The 23258-nt window shown below is 43.0% G+C and overlaps 1 protein-coding gene across 1 annotated transcript in view; it reads right to left on the bottom strand.

The window, feature by feature from the left end:
* Nucleotides 1–461: 461 nt before the first annotated feature.
* LOC117521012 (long-chain-fatty-acid--CoA ligase 1-like) overlaps nucleotides 462–23258 on the bottom strand; it is a 124459-nt gene continuing 101662 nt past the window's right edge. Inside the window, exons 11-21 of the mRNA XM_034182345.1 lie at nucleotides 21226–21303; nucleotides 20807–20941; nucleotides 18624–18758; nucleotides 17298–17393; nucleotides 2702–2774; nucleotides 2468–2556; nucleotides 2274–2390; nucleotides 2029–2172; nucleotides 1734–1838; nucleotides 1251–1322; nucleotides 462–1111 (exon numbers count right to left, since the gene is read on the bottom strand). Coding sequence (XP_034038236.1) covers nucleotides 971–1111; nucleotides 1251–1322; nucleotides 1734–1838; nucleotides 2029–2172; nucleotides 2274–2390; nucleotides 2468–2556; nucleotides 2702–2774; nucleotides 17298–17393; nucleotides 18624–18758; nucleotides 20807–20941; nucleotides 21226–21303 — 1185 coding nt within the window. The 3' untranslated portion in view covers nucleotides 462–970. The remainder of the gene's footprint in view (nucleotides 1112–1250; nucleotides 1323–1733; nucleotides 1839–2028; nucleotides 2173–2273; nucleotides 2391–2467; nucleotides 2557–2701; nucleotides 2775–17297; nucleotides 17394–18623; nucleotides 18759–20806; nucleotides 20942–21225; nucleotides 21304–23258) is intronic.

Raw genomic sequence — 23258 nt, 5'->3', positions numbered from 1 at the left:
CCTGCATGTCACTTAATTTTTGAACAAACCAAAAAAAGATTACACAACAAATGTCCTCACTAAATAATCAGGTGGGCTTCTTGTACGCCTCACTACATAGTCTCTGCAACTCAGAATGTGCACAACATGTGAGACAACTTGCGAGGGGTTGACACACACTTTTCATTTTCTATGATCAGAGAGGAACACCGCTTCTGGAAGTTCCTCGGTGTTAAAGGACCACAGTGGAAATAAGTTTAATGCTACTGGAGGAGGACCAATTCAGTGAGATTCCAAATGAAAAAGTTGTCACCTATGTGCCTGTTTTGGCACGATTTTGTGTCTCCACCTACTCTCCACCAGTTGCACCCCAATGAGATACTACCCCTACAGCTTCACGGCAGAGTCAAACAGATAAAGATTTTATATTAAAAAAAATTCAGAAAGTCAGGACTTCAGTATTAACACACACCTGAACAAAAATGAGTTCATTATCTTTAATCACTTAAAAATGTTGAACCACATAGAAACACCAGCTGGATGTCCTGCAGTATTCACTTGACTTTGATATAATTCGTCACCAATTAAAGCCAACACCACACCACATGTACTTATTTACTGGTCAGCGTCCTAACATATAGATTTGGACATGAATGTCCTTCCTTTTGAATGTCACTCTGATTACAATCAGAACATTTACTGTGCACAGTATAAATAATTTTATAAATGGATGTTACAAAATCGACTGTGCACAGAATCTCTTCTGTAACAAACATGTTTCACTGTACTCGTGTGTTCTAATTAAGTCTATATTTGATTTTGTTCTAAAGATTTTGACAAGTTCTAAAAACAAAAGCTACATCACCTTCTGACCATGTTGTTCAATCATAGTTGATATGAGAGGACCTTGTTCTTTCTGTGGACTCAATTCTGTGACTTTCATCTGGACCTGAAGACCTTTTTTGGAAGTTCTCTGTCTGTGGACTTGGGTCTACTTGTGGATCCCAGCGTACAGCTCATCTATGGTGGCTCTGAAATGCTGCTGTAATTCATTTCTCTTTGCCTTCAGTGTAGGAGTGAGCAGACCATTGTTGACTGAGAACATCTCCGTGTGGATGTAGATCGCCTTCACCTGGAGAACACATGGACCTTTTCTTATACAGAAGAACTTTATCTTGTTCTGAACAGTAAGCGGTCTGTACATGCTCCAATAATATCAAGGTCATGAAGATTACAGATCACATGACTGACACACTGAGTGAAGAACGTGCCTGCTCAAATGCTTTGAGGCCTCCTTCCATACCAAGACGCACCATGTCATTCAAGATGGCCGACTTCACTTCCTGTATTAATCATAAAAAAAAACCAACCTTTAAATACAACTAACGAAAGCTGTATTACAGTCCATGTTGAGGAAATGACATTAGATTGGTATTTTAGGATTAGCACCAGTTTTGACACATTTGTGTGTTGTGGTCAATGGTTTTCCTAAACATGGGCAACATGAGTCTGATCTACTAAAGATCAGACTCAGACTGTGTGTGTGTGTGTGGTAAAATTTGCACTCCCAAATACAACTACATGCTGAGTTTTGAAAATTCCTGCCTCCGAAGCCATTATTTCAACAACAAGCAAGATACTGAAGTGAAACGTAGGACAATAATCCTTTACTTATTGACTATCGCAACATCAAACAAATTATCCTACAATTTCAGGCATATGAAGAATTGCCTTCGATGTAACACATGTATTACCTCTTTTTCACATAGTTCTTGGTAGCTGCCCTCCAGTCCTAGAGTCTTCTTGACCCAATGAGACAAGAAATCAGGGTCAGGAACCACCACTGCGACAAGACATGCCTACAAATAAACACAATATGTTAAATGTTTATACTTATGTTGATAGTACACCGTTGGCCTTTTTGGTAAGAAACACTGATGCTTCACTGCAAGTCACAAAAAGTCAGAAGGAGCCAACAGTCATCAGTGATGAAGCTGCTTTGGCTTTAAGTATCTTCAAAAACACACACTCAGGATGGGCTCCACCTACCTGCAGACTGTCTCCATGCACAAAGACCTGAGCAATGGCTTCACTTCGAATATAGACATTCTCAATCTTCTCAGGAGCGATGTACTCCCCCTGTGCCAACTTAAAAATGTGCTTCTTCCTGTCCACGAGCTTCAGTGTGCCATTCTGTGTTCATGCAGACACACAGTTCATTTCACTAATGCAACCTCATCAAAAAATATTAGCAGAAAATATTTGGTTGATTCAAAATATCACACTGGACCCACTGGAAGCCATTTTCCAATATCTCCTGTGTGAAGCCATCCATCTGCATCAATGGTCTGCTTGGTCTTCTCTGGGTCCTTCAGGTAGCCCAGGAACACATTTGGACCCTTCAGACATACCTGCCCCCAAACAAAGAGTTTAGGATTTAGTAGATTATTAAACATTATCAGAGACATTATTAAACTGTGTGTTTAACCTCTCCCTCTCCGTTTGCAGCCAGATAGTTCATCTCTGCCACATCCACCAGTTTAATCAAGTTACAGGGTAGTGGAGCTCCAACATGACCTGGAAATATGGAGTCACATGTCAATCTAGGACGACTAGCTCATCAGTCAGCCAAACGCACAGTTACAGGAGGGCATTGAGGAATCTAGTAATGCTCTGTTTACACCAACAGCTGGAATGACACAAGGACAAAGACATGTTTTACCTGCAGTCCAGTCACCGGCCATGCCCAGGTTGCATCCACCTGCGCACTCCGCCTGTCCATAACCTTCATACAACTGAAGCAGGAAAACTGTCATTACTTACTGTCAGTCATAACCAGTGGTGGGCACAGCTAACCAAAATGTTAGCTTCGATAACCATTAATCTGATAACTGAAAAGGTATCTTTTATAAAGCTAAACCGATAAACTTCTAAAAGCCGAAGTTACAGATAAAAGCTAAACTGATAATCTTCAATACTGACTTCATTACACTGGCAGGCAGCTACTGACACACGAGTCAGCACTTCTGTTTCAGATCAGCCTTCTCTCAGCAAAAGAGCCGTGGTGACCGAAGACAAGAGAAGAAAAGGGAAGGGAGGAAAAAAATAATTTATTTTTGATACCATACAGACCTACCAGCATATTACAGGAGTCATGCGCAGGCATACAGTTCTGACTTATGGCTCAAATTTTAAACAAACTAATTCCAGACAAGTTATTGAAGTTAATGTCACATCTGTCATTTTACAAACTGAAAATATCAGCTACTGTATATGTTTTAGTTTTAAAGTAATGCACTAATTTTGAAGATTTTAGCATTTAGACATACATGCCACAGTGCATTATGTGAAGATTAGTTAGCTGGTCGGTATAACACACAAGTTACTGAAACGTTACATGTGGTGGGTTTTACAAATAAATCTGTATGTGTAAATATGTCATTTTTTTCATTTGTAAAAAAAGGCAATTTCATAACTGAAAATGCTGTTTGTGATTCAGCACTTATGTGTGGCTGCTCAGACTAATAAAACATATAGCTGATATTTTCACTTTGTAAAATGACAGATGTGACATTAATTTCAATAACTTGTCCGGAATTAGTTTGTTTAAAATTTTAACCATAAGTTAAAACTGTATGCCTGTGCATGACTCCAGTAATATGACAGCAGGTCTGTATGGTGTTAAAATAATTATCTTCCCCCTCCTCTCTCCTCTCCTCTCTGGTAGTCAGCTCTTCTCTGCCTGCAGAGGATTGAGCTCTGCCATTCATGGCTGTCCGCCTGCTACAAAACATGTAATCGGTCGGCACTAAAATCTTTGATTTTAGACTTAACAAATGTTTTTAACTGTTAAGCTTTATTTACTATGCCCACAAAAATATGTTAGCGGTCTAAAAGTTATCAGAACTAAATTTGTCAAAAGCTAATTAGTCTGTTTTCAACGTTATCTGAAAAGCTAATCCGCGAACAAAAATGTTAGCGTCGATAGTTAGCGGATTAGCAGAACTGTGCCCACCATTGGTTATAACAGTCAACAATCAGAAGGGAAACTCACCCAAAAAGCCTTCTGACAGCTGGTAAGTCTTTGTATGTTAAAGTCAGAACCATTAGCTGTGTTGTTTCCAACTTGTCAAAAGTATAAACATGGTCAATTTCTCAATTTTATATCACTTAGACATAAATATCGTTGGGACCATGAGTCAAAAACAACAAGCAATTTGATAAATCATAGAATGAAAAGAAAGAAATTCATTTAACTTTATTGAAGCCTTACATTATTAATGTGAGAAACACTGACAGGATTCTGTCAGGAGCATGTGACAAAAAAGGGAGTGAAAATGATGAAATGCCTTTTGTTAATGCAGATATTACTTCTTAATGTTATTATTTGCTGCTCACTGTGGGTTGTAGTCAAAGTAGGCTTTAATGAATATGGCCCAAATGAATAAAAAAGCAAGATGAAATGTGGGCAGCTATTCACTGTTCAGTGGTGCATTTTGAGACACATGGACGCCTATTTGTTGTGGCCAACCTTTTGGCTGCCTCTCTCCCCTTCCCTTTTTAACCTCTTGTGTGTAGTTTGTCTGTTTTCCCTCCAGGTGCAGAGCCGAGGAAAACCTGGTACTCGCACCTGAGGCTCATCTGCGGGTCATCAGGAGTGGGTTACTTAAACCCCGGCTTTGAACTAAGTCACTACCAGATTCTACACGTCTCTCCATGAGAAATCCATGACCCTGTCTACACTGGCGCTTCCATGCACTCTGACATCTGAGCTTTCCATAGCTCATCTCAATGTAACCTGGCCAGTCTCTGCACTATGTCACTTTGGAACTCTCCGGCTCTCAGCTACAGAACGCGTAGCTCTGCCACACTTCAATTAAGTTCCTGCATGTCTGCGAGATCCAGTTCTCACGCTGCTCCTGTTTGTGATTGTGCATGACTAAGAACTGTTTTCAAGACCTGTTTCCAAGCACTAGTACCCAGAACTATTTCCAAGAACTGTTTTCCAAGAACTGTACAAACTCTGATATTGAACCACTAAGAACTATCCAAGTTGTTTCTAAAAGTCAAGTCCTGCTTAATTGGAACTGTGTCACAAGTCGCGGAGCACCTGACCTCTGAAGATATTAATGAACTGTGAACGATTCCTAAACAGCAAATGTCATTTCCAGAACTGTGAACATTCCTGTTGTAAGCATGTACTCCAGGATTTCAGTTCTCTTACAAGACTGGCTCGGGAACCTGCAGCTCCCTAATTTCCACTACTACGAGACGGCTAACTCTCCACTCTGCAGGCACTCCCAGCGCAGCATTATTATTTATCCAGTTATTGGAAATAAATATCTTTTCATTCACACCAGTTCTGTTCCTTGCTCCCATCATTGGAGTTCATCGTCTGTACCGGTCCGATCTCATCCGGACCTCTAACCAAAACAGAATAATCTGGCCAACAAAATAGACTCAGCGGGAGTAGATACAGTCCACCAAGCTCTCACTGGATCCTGGGAGACCTCCAGCATTCCACGGCTTCTATCGAATCCCAGGTCCAGAGCCTCTCAGGCCAGGTTAATCACGCTGGCACTCATTTTTGATGCAATGTTCTCTTGTGTTTTCCCAGAATCCCTCGCAATTCTTCTCCGACAATAGTTGCGTCCCTTTTGTAACGAAAATGGTACGCGGTGACACACGAGCCTGGGCTACAGCTTTCTAGAACAGTGAGTCGTCAGTCCTTAACACATATTCCGAGTTGTCCCGTGAACTCTGTCTTGTTTTTTATCATCTGATGAAAGCTCATTCTGCTGCTCAGCGTCTTCTCTCTCTCTGCCAGGAGCATCGAAGCGCTGCAAAGTTTCCAATTGATTTCCACATTCTCGCTGCAGAGGTGGGTTGGAATTCAGCTGCGCTCCGATGCATTTTCATCAGGGGTCTTAACAATCCACTCAAAGACAAATTAGCAGGCCATGACGAACCGGAGGACTCAGATAAACCTATTAAACTGGTTATCCGTTTAGACTGCCGTTTGTGAGAGAGAAAAGTCGAGGGTCAGATCAGACCGCCTCCACTTGGACTCCTCCCCATATACGTCCGGGACTGTCTGTCCCATGCTCCACTGAGCTTCCCCGCTCTGGCTCACCAGCTCCCCCTGCCGATGAGCCTATGGAACTCAGTAGGGCCAGATTATCTCCGAAAGAGAGAAAGCGGAGACTGGTAGCTGAAGCCTGTATCTATTGCGGTACTCAGTGACATGTCCGCATTAACTGCCCTGTACGGCCCAAGAGGTTGTACACACCCATCAAATCCGGGCTGCGGGTGAGACATACTAAATTCACGGATGGGTCATTTGGGGTGCATGCAAATCCTAGCCACAATCTTCTTCCAAGATTACTCCATTTCTGTTTCTGCACTGGTGGACACTGGAGCTGAAGGCTACTTCCTTGATGAGAAAGTTGTTGCCAAAGCTCACATCCCTGTTCTTCCACTTCCTGTTTCTCTTGCCATGACTTCCCTGGATGGAACCCCGCTTCTGTCACTCACACATCAGACCGAACCGGCCACCTTAATTGTTTCTGGGAACCATCGGGAAGCAATTACTTTTTTCGTTATTCCCTCCACGTCTCCTTAAATTCTTGGGCACCCCTAGGTAGTCAAGCACAACCCTCAAATTGACTGGCCGTCCGGGGCAGTTACCCAGTGGAGTGAGGCTTTCCACCACGGGTACCTTTGTTCCACAAGTCTTTCCAGTGAGACCCCCAGAAAATCAGTCACTTCATTTCCCGAGTGGTCCCTAGTCCTTCCTGAGTCCCATGACCTCCGCGGGTTCATAGTTTCTCCTAACCATATTGAACCGGACCCTTCCAAGGTGAAGGCTGTCACCGACTGGCCCATTCCATCAACCCGCAAACAATTGCAACAGTTCTTGGGGTTTGCAAATTTCTATTGATGCTTTATCCGTGGGTACAGTCAGGTCGCTGCACCACTCACTGCACTCACTTCATCCAAGATCTCATTCCAATGGTCACCACTAGTGCTGAAGCTAACGATTATTTGAGTATTCTATTGATTATTCTGGCGATTAATTGAGTAAAAAGTACTTTTGCATTTTTAATCAACATCAACAGTCCAGGGCTCTCCCTAAGCAATGGCACAATGTTGCTGCACCATCACGCAGAATTAGTCTATCCCTTTTTGTTTTCCTGGGTAATTATTTATTTTGTCACATCTTTACAAGTTTTAGATCTTTCCCGGTGTCAGCAGCTCAGCCAAAGTCGGGCCAAAGTCTTGACATTTTGCTGAAATGGTGATGGGATGTGGCTTTCTGTTTTTTGTTTTCCCCAACTTGTAAAATTTAACCATTTTTAAGTTTTTTTAAGGTTGGTGGACTGGGTACCTCCGTGATTTTTTTAAATCCCTCTTTCAATTCAACAAATGCATTTCAGCTGGAGGTTGAACATGTAAGTCACTGTTTTTTTTATTATTTTATTTAAGTTATCGTGTTTGTGAAGCATTGTGTGTTGGAAAAAAGCGAAAATTAAAAAGCAAAACACTCAGTGTGAGTCTGAACAAAACACAGAAGAAAGAGTGGACTTCTTTCTTTCTTTCAGAGACTGTTTGTCAGTGTGGCCGGGGCTGGTGTGAGCCTCTCACAATGGGCAGATAGAGGCAGCAGCCGGCCACTGCGCAAATAGCCACTCCTCACGTAGAGCAGCAAGCAGGCAGCGGACGAAACGGTGTGTTTTTTAAAAACACACAAACACAATGCTTTGCTTTAAATGCGCAGTAAGCTATTTCAGATGATCAGCGTGGACCCTCTTTCTCCTGAAAGGCTTTATCCAAGATGGCGCCACGTGAAGGCGCCCTGGTATTCTGGTGCTCCCTGTTTTGTCTGCTTTTGTGCGTAAATCGTGTGTCATCGTGCTCCTACACCTGCGAGGAGCTTCTAAACTTCAGATCATCAACACCCACGGACATTACGCCAGTTTTTTTAGTGCCTGCAGCTGAACTGGTTCACTTTTTGGCCAAAAGAGTGAGACGCCGGCGGAGAGGAAAACGAGCTGGAGCTCTCGTGCGCCTCAGACGAAGGGGCACGCGCATGCCCCTACCTGGGATATTTCTCTCCAACGTCCACTCACTCCACAACAAGATGGATGAGCTGGCACTGCTGATTAAGAAGAATAGAGATTTCTCCTCATCTTGTGTACTGTGCTTCATGGAGACGTGGTTAAATGCACAGACACCGGACTGCGCGCTCCAACTAGAGGGATTCCAACTCCTCCGCGCAGACAGAGACCGAGCACTCTCTGGTGGAAAAACTAGAGGGGGAAGACTCTGCTTCTGTATCAACAACGCCTGGTGTTCCGATGTGACTGTGATCTCCCAACACTGCTCTCCCTCTGGAATATCTCCTCATAAACTGCAGACTGTTCTACTCTCTATGTGAGTTTAACTATTTCATACTTTGCTCTTTGTATACACCACCGAGCGTGGACGTGCACGAGGCCGAGCGTGCGCTCGCAGATCAGATTATGAGTGTGGAGAGAGACTTTCCGGACTCTCTTGTTATAATTCTCGGTGATTTTAACAAATGGAATCTCAGTCAGGAATTACCAAAATACAGTTTGTTAAATGCCCGACCAGAGAAGGGAGCACATTAGATCATTGTTACACGACAGTGAGTGGCACCTACCGCGTGGTGGCCCGTGCAGCTTTGGGACTCTCAGATCACGTGATGGTCCACTTGATCCCCACATACAGACAGAGACTAAAGCTCTCTAAACCTGTTTTGAGGACATCTAAAGTGTGGAGCAATGAAGCTGTGGAGGAGCTACACGCGTGCTTGGACACTAAGGATTGGGATATGTTTGAGGCTTCAACAGACAGTCTAGATGACTACACGGACACTGTGATGTCATATATTCATTTCTGTGAAGACAGCATCATCCCACAGCTCACCAGGGTGAGATATAACAATGACAAGCCCTGGTTCACACCTAAACTCCGGCAGCTCCGTCAGCAGAAAGAGGTGGCTTTCAGAGAAGGAGACAGAGACATCTATAGAGGTGCAAAGTACAGATTTAGCAAGGAGGTGGCAAAGGCTAAATCCATGTACAGTTCACATCTGCAGCAAAGGTTCTCTGCCAACGACTCAGCCTCTGTGTGGAGGGGGTTGAAAGAGATCACCAACTACAAGCCCAAAGCACCTCGTTCTATTGACGACCTGAAGCTGGCCAACGACCTGAATGTCTTTTATTCACGCTTTGAAGACAGGGACTCACACCTCCCCACCCCCCACACAACTGGATATTCAAACACCATGGACCTCCACCCCCCCCCTCCCCGTTGCCCTCTCCTTCCAAGAGGAGGGCGTGAGAAGACACTTCAAAAGGCTGAATCCACGTAAGGCCCCAGGCCCAGACTGTGTCTCTCCTGCCACCCTGAGACACTGTGCTGATGAGCTGGCCCCATTCTTCACGGGGATCTTCAACACCTCCCTGGAGTCATGCCATGTTCCAGTCTGCTTCAAGTCCTCCATTATAGTTCCAGTCCCCAAGAAACCACGCATCACTGGACTTAATGACTACAGGCCTGTGGCTCTCACATCTGTAGTCATGAAGACCTTCGAACATCTGGTTCTATCCCACCTGAAGTCCATCACCGACCCCCTCCTGGACCCCCTGCAGTTTGCCTACAGAGCCAACAAGTCTGTAGATGACACCATAAACCTGGCCCTGCACTCCATCCTGCAGCACCTGGACTCCCCAGGGACCTACGCTAGGATCCTGTTTGTGGACTTCAGCTCTGCATTCAACACCATCCTTCCGGCTTTGCTCCAGGACAAGCTTTCTCTGCTCCACGTGCCCGACTCCACCTGCAGGTGGATCACAGACTTCCTGACGGACCAGAGTCAGCATGTGAGGCTGGGAAAGAATGTTTCGAACACTCGGGCTCTCAGCACAGGATCTCCACAGGGCTGTGTCCTTTCCCCTCTGCTCTTCTCCCTGTACACTAACTGCTGCACCTCCAGCCACGACTCCGTAAGCTCATCAAGTTTGCGGACGACACCACCCTCATCGGACTCATTTCGGATGGGGATGAGTCCGCCTACAGGAGGGAGGTGGACCGGCTGGTGACCTGGTGTAGCAGCAACAACTTGGAGCTCAACACCCAGAAAACAGTGAAGATGATCGTGGACTTCAGGAAAGCCACAGCCCCCACGCCCTCCCTTGCCCTCACCCACAGCCCCATCACTACTGTGGACTGTCACCGCTTCCTTGGCACCACCATCACCCAGGACCTCAAGTGGGAGTCAACCATCAGCTCCCTCATCAAGAAGGCCCAGCAGAGGATGTACTTCCTGCGGCAGCTGAAGAAAGCCAAGCTGCCTGTCCAGCTGATGGTGCAGTTCTACATGGCCATCATCGAGTCCATCCTCTGCTCCTCCATCACGGTGTGGTACGGCGGGGCCACAGCCAAGGACAGACACAGACTGCAGCGCATTGTGGCCTTTGCTGAGAAGGTGATCGGCTGTAGCCTTCCATCTCTCCACGACCTGCACGTCTCCAGGACTCTGGGCCGAGCAGGTCGGATCACAACTGACCCTTCTCACCCTGCACACAGTCTATTCAAACCACTCCCCTCGGGCAGGAGGCTACGGCCCATCCGGACCAGAACCTCCCGCCATAAGAACAGTTTCTTCCCCTCTGCCGTCAGACTCATGAACACCTCATAACTCAGTCACCTTAACCTTAACTCTGTCACTTTATCATTTTATCACGGGTCACTTTAGACAATGTACTTTGGTTTTAATTGCACTCCTCCCACTGCACTGTTTTTTTTCTGTTTCTTTCTGTTTTTCTGTTGCACACAGCCTTTCATATTTCATACGTCATTTTTTATCTTATATTTTGTCTTATTTTGGCACATATTGTATATTTTATCTTAGTATTTTATACTGCTCTCTGTTTAATGTTGCACCATTATATCGAAGCAAATTCCTAGTCTGTGAATCCTGTTCATTGGCAATGGCAATAAACTTCTTCTGATTCTGATTCTGATTAACTTACTCTGTATGTCACATAGGAAAGCTGTAGCTTTGGTGCTAATTTGGTTATCTCTTACACAGGCTGTGCACATGCAACAATCTTCTTCTGTTTGTTTTTCTGGGGACATTACAGCGCCACACGCAGGCCTGGCATATGTACTACAACATTAAATGAAGCGTCGAGGCACAGAATTTGCCTCGAACGTTTTTTGTAATCAAATTATTCAAATTACTTGACTAATCGTTGCAGCCCTAGTCACCACAAGCTGACACTGCATTCAACCTGTTGGAACAACGTTTCTCCACAGCACCAGTACTCACCCAACCTGACCCAGAGAAGCAATTTATTGTGGAGGTAGACGCCTCTGAGTTATGGGTAGGTGCAGAGTTATCTCAGCTGGCTGATGGGGACAACAGGATGCACCAGTGTGCCTTCTATTCTTGGCGCTTAACACCCGCCAAGAAAAACTATGATGTAGGCAACTGAGAGCTTTTAGCAGTTAAAGAAGCCCTGACAGAGTGGAGGCATTGGCTGGAGGGAGCTGCAGTGCCCTTTGTAGTGTGGACACACCACAAAAACCTTGAGTACATCAGAACAGCTAAACGGTTAAACTCCCGGAAAAGCCAGGTGGGTACTATTTTTATTTTTAACTTTTCCATAACCTATCGGCCAGGGAAGAGGAACAGCAAGCCCGATGCTTCCCCCAGGCTCTTCCAATCCACTACCTCCACCACTACACCTGAGACCCCGGTTCTTATTGTCCCTCAGTCCACGGCCGTGGGGGCCCTGATATGGGAGGTCAAAAAGATTGTCCAGGAAGCTCTAGTCCGCCACCCGGATCCTGGCGGGGAACTTCCTGGATGCACATTCCTGCCACCTAAAGCCCGGTCTGACGTAATCCAATTTTTCGACTCATCTAAATTAGTCTGTCACCCAGGAGTTCACCAAACTCTAGACGTAATCCGTCGACGTTGCTGGTGATCCTCTCGCCAAACAGATGTCCGAAGCAATGTTCAAGCCTGCACAGTATGTGCTCGTGGTAAAGCTCCGCACCGGCCCTGTGCCAGTTTTCTCTGGCCACTCCCGGTTAAGGGACGCCCGTGGTCCCATATTGGGTTAGCTTTCACCTCCAGTCTGCCTCCATCCCTACGGAGCATCCTTGCTTTTCGTGGGTCCTGACCCAAGCCTGGACACACAAGAGACCTCTGTCTGCCTGAACCCTCTCTTCCTCCTACTTGGATCTGCTGCAGACTCTCTCCTGGTTGCACTGTTGGGTCACCGGGAGGCTCCTGTTTGGGGGGGGGGGGGTACTGTTGTGGCCAGCCTTTCCCTTTTTAACCTCTTGTGTGTAGTTTGTCTGTTTTCCCTCCACGTGGCGTGCTGCAAAGCCGAGGGACACCTGCTACTCGCACTTGAGGCTCATCTGCGGCTCATCAATTAAACCCAGGCTTTGAAATCAGTCACTGCCGGATTCTACATGTCTCTCCATGAGAAATCCATGACCTTGTCTACACTGACGCTTCCATGTGCTCTGACATCTGAACTTTCCACAGCTTATCTTAAGGCAACCTGGCCACTCTCTGCACTACATCACTTTGGAACTCTCTGGCTATCAGCTACACAGCGCGTAGCTCTGCCACACTTCAGTTAAGTTCCTTCATGTCTGTGAAAGCCCATTCTCACGCTGCTCCTGTTTGTGACTGTGCATGACTAAGAACTGTTTCCAAGAACTAGTACCAAAAACTATTTCCAAGAACTGTATGAACTCTGATATTGAACCACCAGCGGACCGACCCACACGGAGAAGCCAGCCTTCACGCATCATCACTGGGCAGAGCGAGGCAGGCAGCCGGGGTGATGGAGCAAACCCACTCAGTCCGAAATCTCCCACTTTTTGGATATATGCGAAGTCCTAGTTTGCCCAACAGAGTTTAGTTCTGCAGCTTTATCGAGGTGAGAATAATAATAATAAAAATAAAATGTGACGTTTACTGTACTGCTGTGAATGTTTAATGATCGGCTAACGTTAGCTTAGCCTTTTAGCACATTTGATCTGAGTGAAAGCTTTAATTTGTAAATGGTTCAGTCTTTTTTATTTTTACCAAATAAAGCTGTAGCTTTTTTCGGAGACCACAAAAGCTCAACTTTAAATAACTTTTTTTTTCGGGTGGTTTTTTTTTTCCCATCATTTTTTTCCATTTTTTTTTTCTTTTTTTCATATATGAACTGTTTAGTGTTTATATTTAAAGAAATATTTTTATTTGTCCCAATCAGGAACATTTGCTGTGCAGACAACCAAACTTCCACTGATGAGCTGAACACCACGAAGTCCAGTCGAAAGAAAACATCTCTGCTCTTCAGCAACACCACCAGAGTTCAAAGCTGCAGAAGAGACCTTCATCTGCTCCTGAGAATTCAGCATAACATCACCTGCTTCTAAATAAAAGGCTCTTTGAACAGCAACTATTTTATTATTTTTTAAAAAGCTGTTTAATTTTATATTTTAACAATAAATGAACGGATCATTAAAAATGTCCACGAATAAAAGTCAAAAGACATTTGCACAGGTAGAAGCTCTCCACTTATTGTGCTCAAATTCATATTTTAGAAATGACTCTGTCCTGATAACATTTACATATTTTGACAAAATTACAAGTTGAAATGACTAAAAAAATTCATCATGAGGTTTATGTCACAGAAATCCTGCTTTACAATCACACTGCAGTCATTGTTAAATTATTTCCTGTTGCATTTATAATAAACATTTGTATTTATTTACAATGTCTGCTTTTCTGGTTGAAATGAGATATAACTAATCTACCAGACTAAAAAAATGTACAAATTTCCATGTTATTTTATTTGTCTAAAAATAAATGTCCGAGGTTCCTTATGTTAAACAAGTAATTAATCTGAAATAACAGGTGGTTTTAATTTACAGATGAAAGGTTTGTAAAGAACCATTTGTTGATTTATTTAGCTATTTTAATTACAAGTGTTCTAAACTTTTTTAATAGTAATCAGGAATTTTGAGGTAACAAACAACAACAACAAAAAAACATTTGCAAGGGTTTTTCTTCAGAAAACTGCTCCATAAATGAGCAGTCCTGTGACACGTTTCTGTTTTGTACAGATCAGTGGTTTCTGCCACTCGTTTCTGCCACTCGTTCCTATTGGACAGCGCGAAGGTACGTCGCAGCTCAGAGTGTCGAAAGTTGGATTGGGTTGAACTTTGACCCCGTCAGCCTGCCGACAAGCGGCAATGCGCACTCCTGTCAGAAGCATTGCTTTAGCTCGGCTTTTGACATGACACTTCTGACGCATCTAAAAAACAACGCGTCTCATTGAAAATAATGCTTTTTAGACCGATTTTTGACGCATTTGACTCTTCCAACGTGTTCAGTGTGAAAGGCCCATTACTGCATAGGCCCAGGAACACTTCAGAAAACCACTGTCAGTTAACAAAGTACGTCGCTACATCTACAAGTGCAAGTTAAAACTCTACCATGCAAAGTGAAAGCCATACATCAACAACATCCAGAAATGCCGCCGCCTTCTCTGGGCCTGAGCTCATTTGAAATGGACAGACACAAAGTGGAAAAGTGTGCTGTGGTCTGATGAGTCCACATTTCAAATTGTTTTTGGAAATCATGGACATCGTCTCCTTCAGACAAAAGAGGAAAAAGACCATCCAGGCTGTTCCCAGGGCAAAGTTCAAAAGCCAACATCTGTGATGGTATGGAGGTGTGTTAGTGTCCATGGCATGAGCAACTTACACATCTGTGATGGCACCAATGCTGAAAGGTACATCCAGGTTATGGAGCAACACATGCTGCCATCCAAGCAACGTCTTTTTCAGGGACGTCCCTGCTTATTTCAGCAAGTCAATGCCAAGCTACATTCTGCACGTGTTACAACAGCGTGGCTTCGTAGTAAAAGAGTGCCGGTACTAGACTGGCCTGCCTGCAGTCCAGACCTGTCACCCATTGAAAATGTGTGGCTCCTAATGAAGCGCAAAATATGACAACTGATACCCCGGACTGTTGAACAACTGAAGTTGTACATCAAACAAGAATGGGAAAGAATTCCACCAAAACTTCAACAATTAGTGTCCTCAGTTCCCTAGAGCTTATTGAGTGCTGTTAGAAGGAAAGGTGATGTAACACAGTGGTAAACATACCACCGTTCCAGCTTTTTTGAAACATGTTGCAGGCATCCATTTCAAAATGAGCAAATATTTGCACAAAAACAATTAAAGTTTATCAGTCTGAACATTAAATATCTTGTCTTTATGGTGTTTTCAGTTGAATATAGGTTGAAGAGGATTTGCAAATCATTGTATTCTAATCATTGTATTCATTGTATTGTGTTTTTATTTACATTTTACACAACATCCCAACTTCATTGGAATTGGGGTTGTACAATATTGGTGCAACAAAAGTAATAATGCTGAAGCTGGTATGGGAGCCTGGAGAGTGAAGAAGGGCCCGGCTCTGAGCAGTGGAAGCCAGGAGCTGCAGCGCACACGGAACCAGGTTTGGAGAGTAAGGACTGGTTGGAATTCAGGGCAGGACAGGACAGGAAACGGAGCCAGATGTCCGCAAAACAGAGCAGAGGACGGAGTTCTGGAGGAGACAACGGTGAGTGAATGCACTCATAACACTAGAGGTCAGGTCAGTTCAGGAATGTTCACAGTTCAGGAATGTTCAGAGGTCAGTAATGCAATTAAGCAGTAGTGCGTCGAATGACGCAGTTCAATTTAGCTGGAACTCGGCTTCGGGAATGACTTGGAAGTTCTTAATACTTCTGCACACAGTTCATATAGTTCTTGGAATAAACAGATGTAGTCACAGACAGGAGCTGCATGAGAGTGGAATCTCAGGAACTCACAAAGACGAACGGGAACTTAGCTGACAGGAGCAGAGCGGCTCGCTCTGAGGCAGGCTGCGGATCAACAGCAGCACAGCTGATTGTTCCTAAAGTGACATAGTAGTTTGCAGGTCGTGGCGTGGAGCCAGTAGACGTTGTGGCATGGAAGCTGCACAGGAAGGCATCTGGAAACACCAAAGGTCAGAGTACTCTATTATGGGAAACAGAGCGGCCAGGTTACCTTGGAGAGAAGCTGCAGCAAGCTCAGAATTCACGCTAAGGGGGTCTCAGGGAAATCTCTCGGAAGGTTCTCGCATCAGACTCGAATGTGGGATTCTGGAGTGATCAGGAGCGATATCTAGAAAGCATGAGCTCAAAGTTGAGTTTAAATACCCCGCTCATAATCAGGAGCAGAAGAATCACAGGTGAGAGGAGTAGATGAATCACAGGTGTTCCTCAGCTGTGCACCACATGGAGGGGAAACAGATAAACTACATGCAAAAGGACAGACAGGGAGAGTACAAAGGCAGCCCACGACACAATGTCTCAAAATCCAAACAGTTGATTGTTGAAAAAGTATGTTGTGGTTTCATAACTTAAACAAAAAAAAAAAGTGCTGTCCATTTAAAACAAATAAATTGACTGGTGTTGCAATGATGTAAAAATAACTGCACTGTGTTGTTGTTTTAAACTAATCATTTGAATTACAGAAGGGCAGCACGGTGGCCTAGCAGTTAGCACTGCTGCCTCACAGCAAGAAGGTCATGGGATCGAGTCCCACCTCTGGCCTTTCTGTGTGGAGTTTACATGTTCTCCCTGTGTCTGCGTGGATTCCATCCAGATGCTCCGGCTGCCGGCTGTTTGTCTGTATGTGGACCTGCGATAAACTGGCGTCCTGTCCAGGGTGTACCCTGCCTCACGCCCTATGACTGCTGGGATCCGATCTTGGATAAGCAGCTGAAGATGAGTGTGTGTGAATGTGAATTACAGAAAAAAACAAACATGAGCTCAACACAAAGAAGTGCAAAATTAGTGATTGATTTTACTTTATTTTTAATTAGTGATTGATCTCTGCTCTCTTCCACAGCATGTCTTTTTCCTGATTCTCTCCCCTCAGCCCCAACCAGTCCCAGCAGAAGACTGCCCCTCCCTGAGCCTGGTTCTGCTGGAGGTTTCTTCCTGTCAAAAGGGAGTTTTTCCTTCCCACTGTCGCCAAGTGCTTGCTCACAGGGGGTCGTTCTGACCATTGGGGTTTTTCTGTAATTATTGTATGGCTTTTGCCTTACAATATAAAGCGCCTTGGGGCAACTGTTTGTTGTGATTTGGCGCTATATAAATAAAATTGATTTGAATTGATTTGATTGATTTAAAACATGGTGAGTGCAGTCAATTTTGTGTGTGTTTGTGCATTACATGACAGCCGATTGCAGCTCTCATAAAGGTGAGGACAGCAGGAGAGATGGGAGCAGCTCCAACAAACATTAGCCGAACACGGCCTCCGAGGCTCACCTGTAGAGGGCAGTACACTACATCAACAGTTTGATCATTTGCTTCACTGACACTGTCGACCAGTTTATCTTTGTTACAATATAAATCCATCGATATCAGGCTTGTACATGAGACTACAGTAAAAATATTCATTAAGTTCTTGTTCTTCAATTTTACAAAGTTTAAATCTATATTACAAATACATATGGGTCAAATATCATTACAGGAGCTGACAACATTGTTCCAATCATTACTGCAAAATTACAGACAAGTTGTGTTTTACAGGTCTGAACATTTGCCATGAGAGCACTTGATGATTGAAGTAGACCAACAACAGCGTGTTCATCTACTCATCGTAATACTTCAGCTGAATGTAAATAGTGAACAAAATTAAAATGTGCTCCACCTGGTTATATCATAAACCAAGCTGTTTTTTGCTTTTTAATTCTCTGGTCTGGTAATCTGACTTTGGTCTGTGCAGATCTTTATCTCAAGTTCTGTTTTTCAGGAAAAGTCCCCCCAAGTCCTGAAAGCTACAAGCACTGTGAAACTATTGAGATTTTAGTCAGAGAATTACTTCGGTGCAGCTCTGACTGATTGGTTTTACAAGTGAAGACAATCTAACATAATGTTAATGAAGTTTGGTTCAAAATAAATCTAGTCTCAGTTAAAGATGCTAAAGTCAAAACACAAATTAATTGTGACACTTGAGCATGACGGAACAGCATTTAGGACTTTTGTCTCCCAGAAAGAATGTACCAGCTTCAAAGCCCACCCATGCTCACTCTCCATGTTGCATTAAAAAGGCCATCTGCCATAAAGCCTGCTCCAAATCAACAAGCCATCCAGATGATTGAAGAACTTCACCACCAGTTAATTTATTTATTTAATTTTTTTTATATCTTTGCTTGATGCCACTGATGCCAGAGTTGTGTTATGTTATTCATCCCAGGAAAGCAGAGGTTGATGTGTTTCAGTGTCTCAAGCAGTTTATGAGATACTTTATGGCCATTAATGTATTTTTAGACAATGGCCTCTCATTTGAATTTGACCTCAGACCTATTACCTCGACCTACATTGTGAGAAGACTGAATTTATGCATCGAGTTTGACTGAAATTGCATTTTGCATTTTCAAGATATCGTTGCAGACACCAGATGAAGATCTCTAATTTGACCTTGACCTTGTAGTCCACAAACCCTCAGGGTGTCTAATGTAACGTCAAGAACCACTCCATTCTTGCTCAGTCTACCTGGACCTTCTTGAAGATGAGATGATCCCAGACACTGTCTCTCCTGATGATGCCTTTCATTAGCTCTGCTTTTTTCTGCCTGTAGGCAAAACCCAGTAGCCATCGCTTCACAGACGTGTTGGCCTGCCCAAAGATCTGCCAGTACACAATAGAACAACATTACCATAAACATTTGTTATATATATATATATATATATATATATATATACAATGTAAGATGACTTGAGCTTCTTGAGCATTACTTCATTTATATCAATAAAACAAATGTATGAAAAGTACAACCCAAATTCCAGTGAAGTTGGGATTTTGTGTAAAATGTAAATAAAAACAGAATACAATGATTTTCAAATCCTCTTCAACCTATATTCAATTGAATACACCACAAAGACAAGATATTTAATGTTCAAACTGATAAACTTTATTGTTTTTATGCAAATATTTGCTCATTTTGAAATGGATGCCTGCAACACGTTAAAAAAAAGCTGAGACAGTGGTATGTTTACCACTGTGTTATATCACCTTTCCTTCTAACAACACTCAATAAGCATTTGGGAACTGAGGACACTAGCTGTTGAAGCTTTGTAGGTGGAATTCTTTCCCAACAACTAAGTCGCAACGTACGACTTCAGTTGTTCCAACAGTCCGGGGTCTCTGTTGTCGTATTTTGCGCTTCATAATGAGCCACACATTTTCAATTGGCGACAGGTGTGGACTGCAGGCAGGCCAGTCTAGTACCCGCACTTTTTTACTATGAAGCCATGCTGTTGTAACACGTGCAGAATGTGGCTTGGCATTGTCTTGCTGAAATACAGTAAGCAGGGACGTCCATGAAAAAGACGTTGCTTGGATGGCAGCATGTGTTGCTCCAAAACCTGGATGTACATTTCAGCATTGATGGTGCCATCACAGATGTGTAAGTTGCCCATGCCATGGGCACTAACACACCCCCATACCATCACAGATGCTGGCTTTTGAACTTTGCGCTGGTAACAATCTGGTCTTTTTCCTCTTTTGTCTGGAGAACACAACATCCATGATTTCCAAAAACAATTTGAAATGTGGACTCATCAGACCACAGCACACTTTTCCACTTTGCGTCTGTCCATTTCAAATGAGTTCGGGCCGAGAGAAGGCATCGGTTTTTCTGGATGTTGTTGATGTATGGCTTTCACTTTGCATGGTAGAGTTTTAACTTGCACTTGTAGACAGGGTAGGGTAGGATTACTTTGAAAGAATACATGTGGATTACATGTATGTATGTACATACATTTGGATTACTTGTAATCTGATTACTTTTGGATTACATTTCAAAGTAATCCTACCCAACCTTACTTGTAGATGTAGCGACGAACTGTGTTAACTGACAATGGTTTTCTGAAGTGTTCCTGAGCCCATGAGGTAAGATTCTTTACACAATGATGTTGGTTTTTAATGCAGTGCCGCCTGAGGGATCGAAGATCACGGGCATTCAATGTTGGCTTTCAGCTTTGCCACTTACGTGTAGAAAGTTCTCCAGATTCTCTGAATCTTCTGATTATATTGTGGACTGTTGATGATGGAATCCCTGAATTCCTTGCAATTGAACGCTGAAGAATTATCTTAAACTGTTGGACTATTTTTTCATGCAATTGTTCACAAAGTGGTGATCCTCACCCCATCTTTGCTTGTGAACAGCTGAGCCTTTTGGGGATGTTCCTTTTATACCCAATCATGACACTCACCTGTTTCCAATTAACCTGTTCACCTGGTGCCATGATTCCAAACAGGTGTTCTTTAAGCATTCATCAATTTCCCCAGTCTTTTGTTGCCCCGTCCCAACATTTTTGAAATGTGTTGCAGGTATCCATTTCAAAATGAGCAAATTATTTTCACAAAAACAAAAACGTTTATCAGTTTGAACATTAAATGTCTTTGTGGTGTATTCAGTTGAATATAGGTTGAAGAGGATTTGCAAATCATTGTATTCTGTTTTTATTTACATTTTACACAACGTCCCAACTTCATTGGAATTGGGGTTGTACTTAAACAGTAAAACAATATAAAGGACTAGTGAGACAGCGAAAAACCAAGCACTGCCATCTTGACGTGCACGATCAGAATCAGAATTGCTTTTATTCACCAAGTATCCACAGAATACAAGGAATTTGACTTCAGTTTGATAAACCTGACTGTCAAACACTTACATTATCATACATTTTGTTCAGCAATCTGGGAACAACAGGGAACACAGTAGGTTTCAATATGATCATGTCGTCCTTCAACAAATGAAGATCCCCCTGAAAAAAGCCCATGCTGGCACCATGGAGGAACATCATGTCCTGTCAGAAATGTTAGGAGGACAAGAGAGGGAAAGCAGTGAGAAATGACCATAACTGTTCAGTGTGTGATGAAATGTGTTTTACACACACACACACACACACACACACACACACACACACACACACACACACACACACACACACACACACACACACACACACACACACACACACACACACACACACACACACACACACACACACACACACACACACACACAGAACATCTGACTTGTCTTCTAGACCAATAACAGCAGGTGACTAAAGGAACTGTGGGAGCATACCTGTACTACCCTCTCAAACATATGAGCCAAGGGGAGGTAAGAAATATGGACGTCACTGGGACCCAATGGACAGCTACCCTAAAACATGACCACATACACAAAGGAACACAAACATACAAAGACAAGCACAAACACACATATATACAGACAAACACACACACAAAGAAGAAATGTTAATGTTTGTACTAGTGCAGCTGTTACCAGTCAGAACTCAGCAATGGGATGGGTATCAATAAGATTTTATCGATATCGATACCATTATCGATTCTGCTTATCGATCCGATTTCTTATTGATTCCCTTATCGATACCTCTTGTGAAGTTTTTGTGTACTAAAAGTAGGCTTTACAGATTTTCTATGTCAGTGGGTCAAAGAGCTTTTTCTTATCGTGCACCCGCTCTGTGGAACGATCTTCCTGCGACCGTGAGGCAGTCGGAGTCTGTGGACATTTTTATTTCAAGACTTAAAGCCTATTTTTATTTTATTTCATATGAATAGTTTTTATTTTTTATCTGTTTTATTCTTTTACTTCTGTTTTTAGTTATGTATTTTAATTTTTCAATTTTTATTTATTTATTTTAATTTTTTATGTTGAACTGTTTTCTGTGTGAGGCGCCTTGAGATGGTTTTTGTTGTGATTTGGTGCTTTATAAGCCGATTAAATTGAATTGAAATTGAACAACATTTTATTGAGTCTTAAAGTAAATAAATATGAAATTGGTCACTGGATCCATAAACTTTGGACATAATAAACTTTACATGGTGGATCCTTGATCTCTGGACATAAATAGAAATAAACAAAATGTGTAGTTATTGCCAAAAGCATTTCCTTTCAGACATTATTGGCATGAATGTCTTTCCATACGTCTGAGCTGAGCTCTTGCAGCTGCTGTGCTGCACATCAGGATGCAATTCAAAAAGAATGCAGAATGTCTCATTTTGGGAGAAAAAAAATGTTTTAGTCGATTGTAGTTTCTTGTCTGTATTACAACGTTTGTAAGAGGTGTCATTTTATTTAAAGCGGCAATTCATTTTGAAGTTATTAATTCCGACTCTGTCTCAGCAGAGAGCAGTGCAGCGTTTGGAGCTGTGCAACAGAACGGAGGACGATTCTCATTTCTTGACTGCAACAAGACAAGAGTCCCAGTTAGTGACTTTAATCCACACAAAAGTGACTCACGATATTTTAATGGCTTTGAAAGGGGTTGAGAAGCAGACTTGCCATTTCTGAAGAGCAGCGAATCAAAGAACCAACGCGCTAGGGGATCGAAGCATTGCTTCAATGGTTCACTCTTCAAAGTGGAGTCGTGCTGCAGAAACGGTCGATTACAGAGCCGCTGTAGGGCCTGTAATCAACGTAGAGGAATGATCATTTCCCCGACAAACCACCTCAAAAACAACGGCTGCTCTAAAGGACCAATAAGGGATTGGTATCAGTGGATCGAATCATTTCTTAATGATACTCGAAAAGAGCTGGTTCTCGATACCCAACCCCACTCAGCAATAATGAGAATTTTGTGATGAAAGCATGAAAATTTGTATATAGCCATTTTAAAAATTGACAAATTCAATGAGATCAGTTGGCACGAGATCCATTGATCCACCATGCTCTAATTCAAGATGGTGGCCAGCATGGCTGCCAAAACCGAGGGGGTGGGGGGGGGGGGAGAGAAACATGCTACAGTACAACCCCAAGCCCAATGAAGTTGGGACGTTGTGTAAAATGTAAATAAAAACTGAATATAATGATTTGCAAATCCTCTTCAACCTATATTCAATTGAAGACCCCACAAAAACAAGATATTTAATCATTGTGTAAAGGATCTTACAATATGGGCTCAGGAACACTTCAGAAAACCATTGTCAGTTAACACAGTTCATTGCTACATCTACAAGTGTAAGATAAAACTCTACCATGCAAAGCAAAATCCATACATCAACAACATTCAGAAACGCCGCGTTCTCTGGGCCCGAGCTCATTTGAAATGGGCAGACGCAAACCAAAAAGTGGGAAAGTGTGCTGTGGTCTGATAA

The sequence above is a fragment of the Thalassophryne amazonica genome, chromosome 11 (assembly GCF_902500255.1).
Source record: "Thalassophryne amazonica chromosome 11, fThaAma1.1, whole genome shotgun sequence".
In the NCBI taxonomy this organism is placed as follows: Eukaryota; Metazoa; Chordata; class Actinopteri; order Batrachoidiformes; family Batrachoididae; genus Thalassophryne; species Thalassophryne amazonica.
The sequence above is the reverse complement of the archived record's forward strand: the minus strand, read 5'-3'. Positions and strand labels throughout refer to the sequence as shown.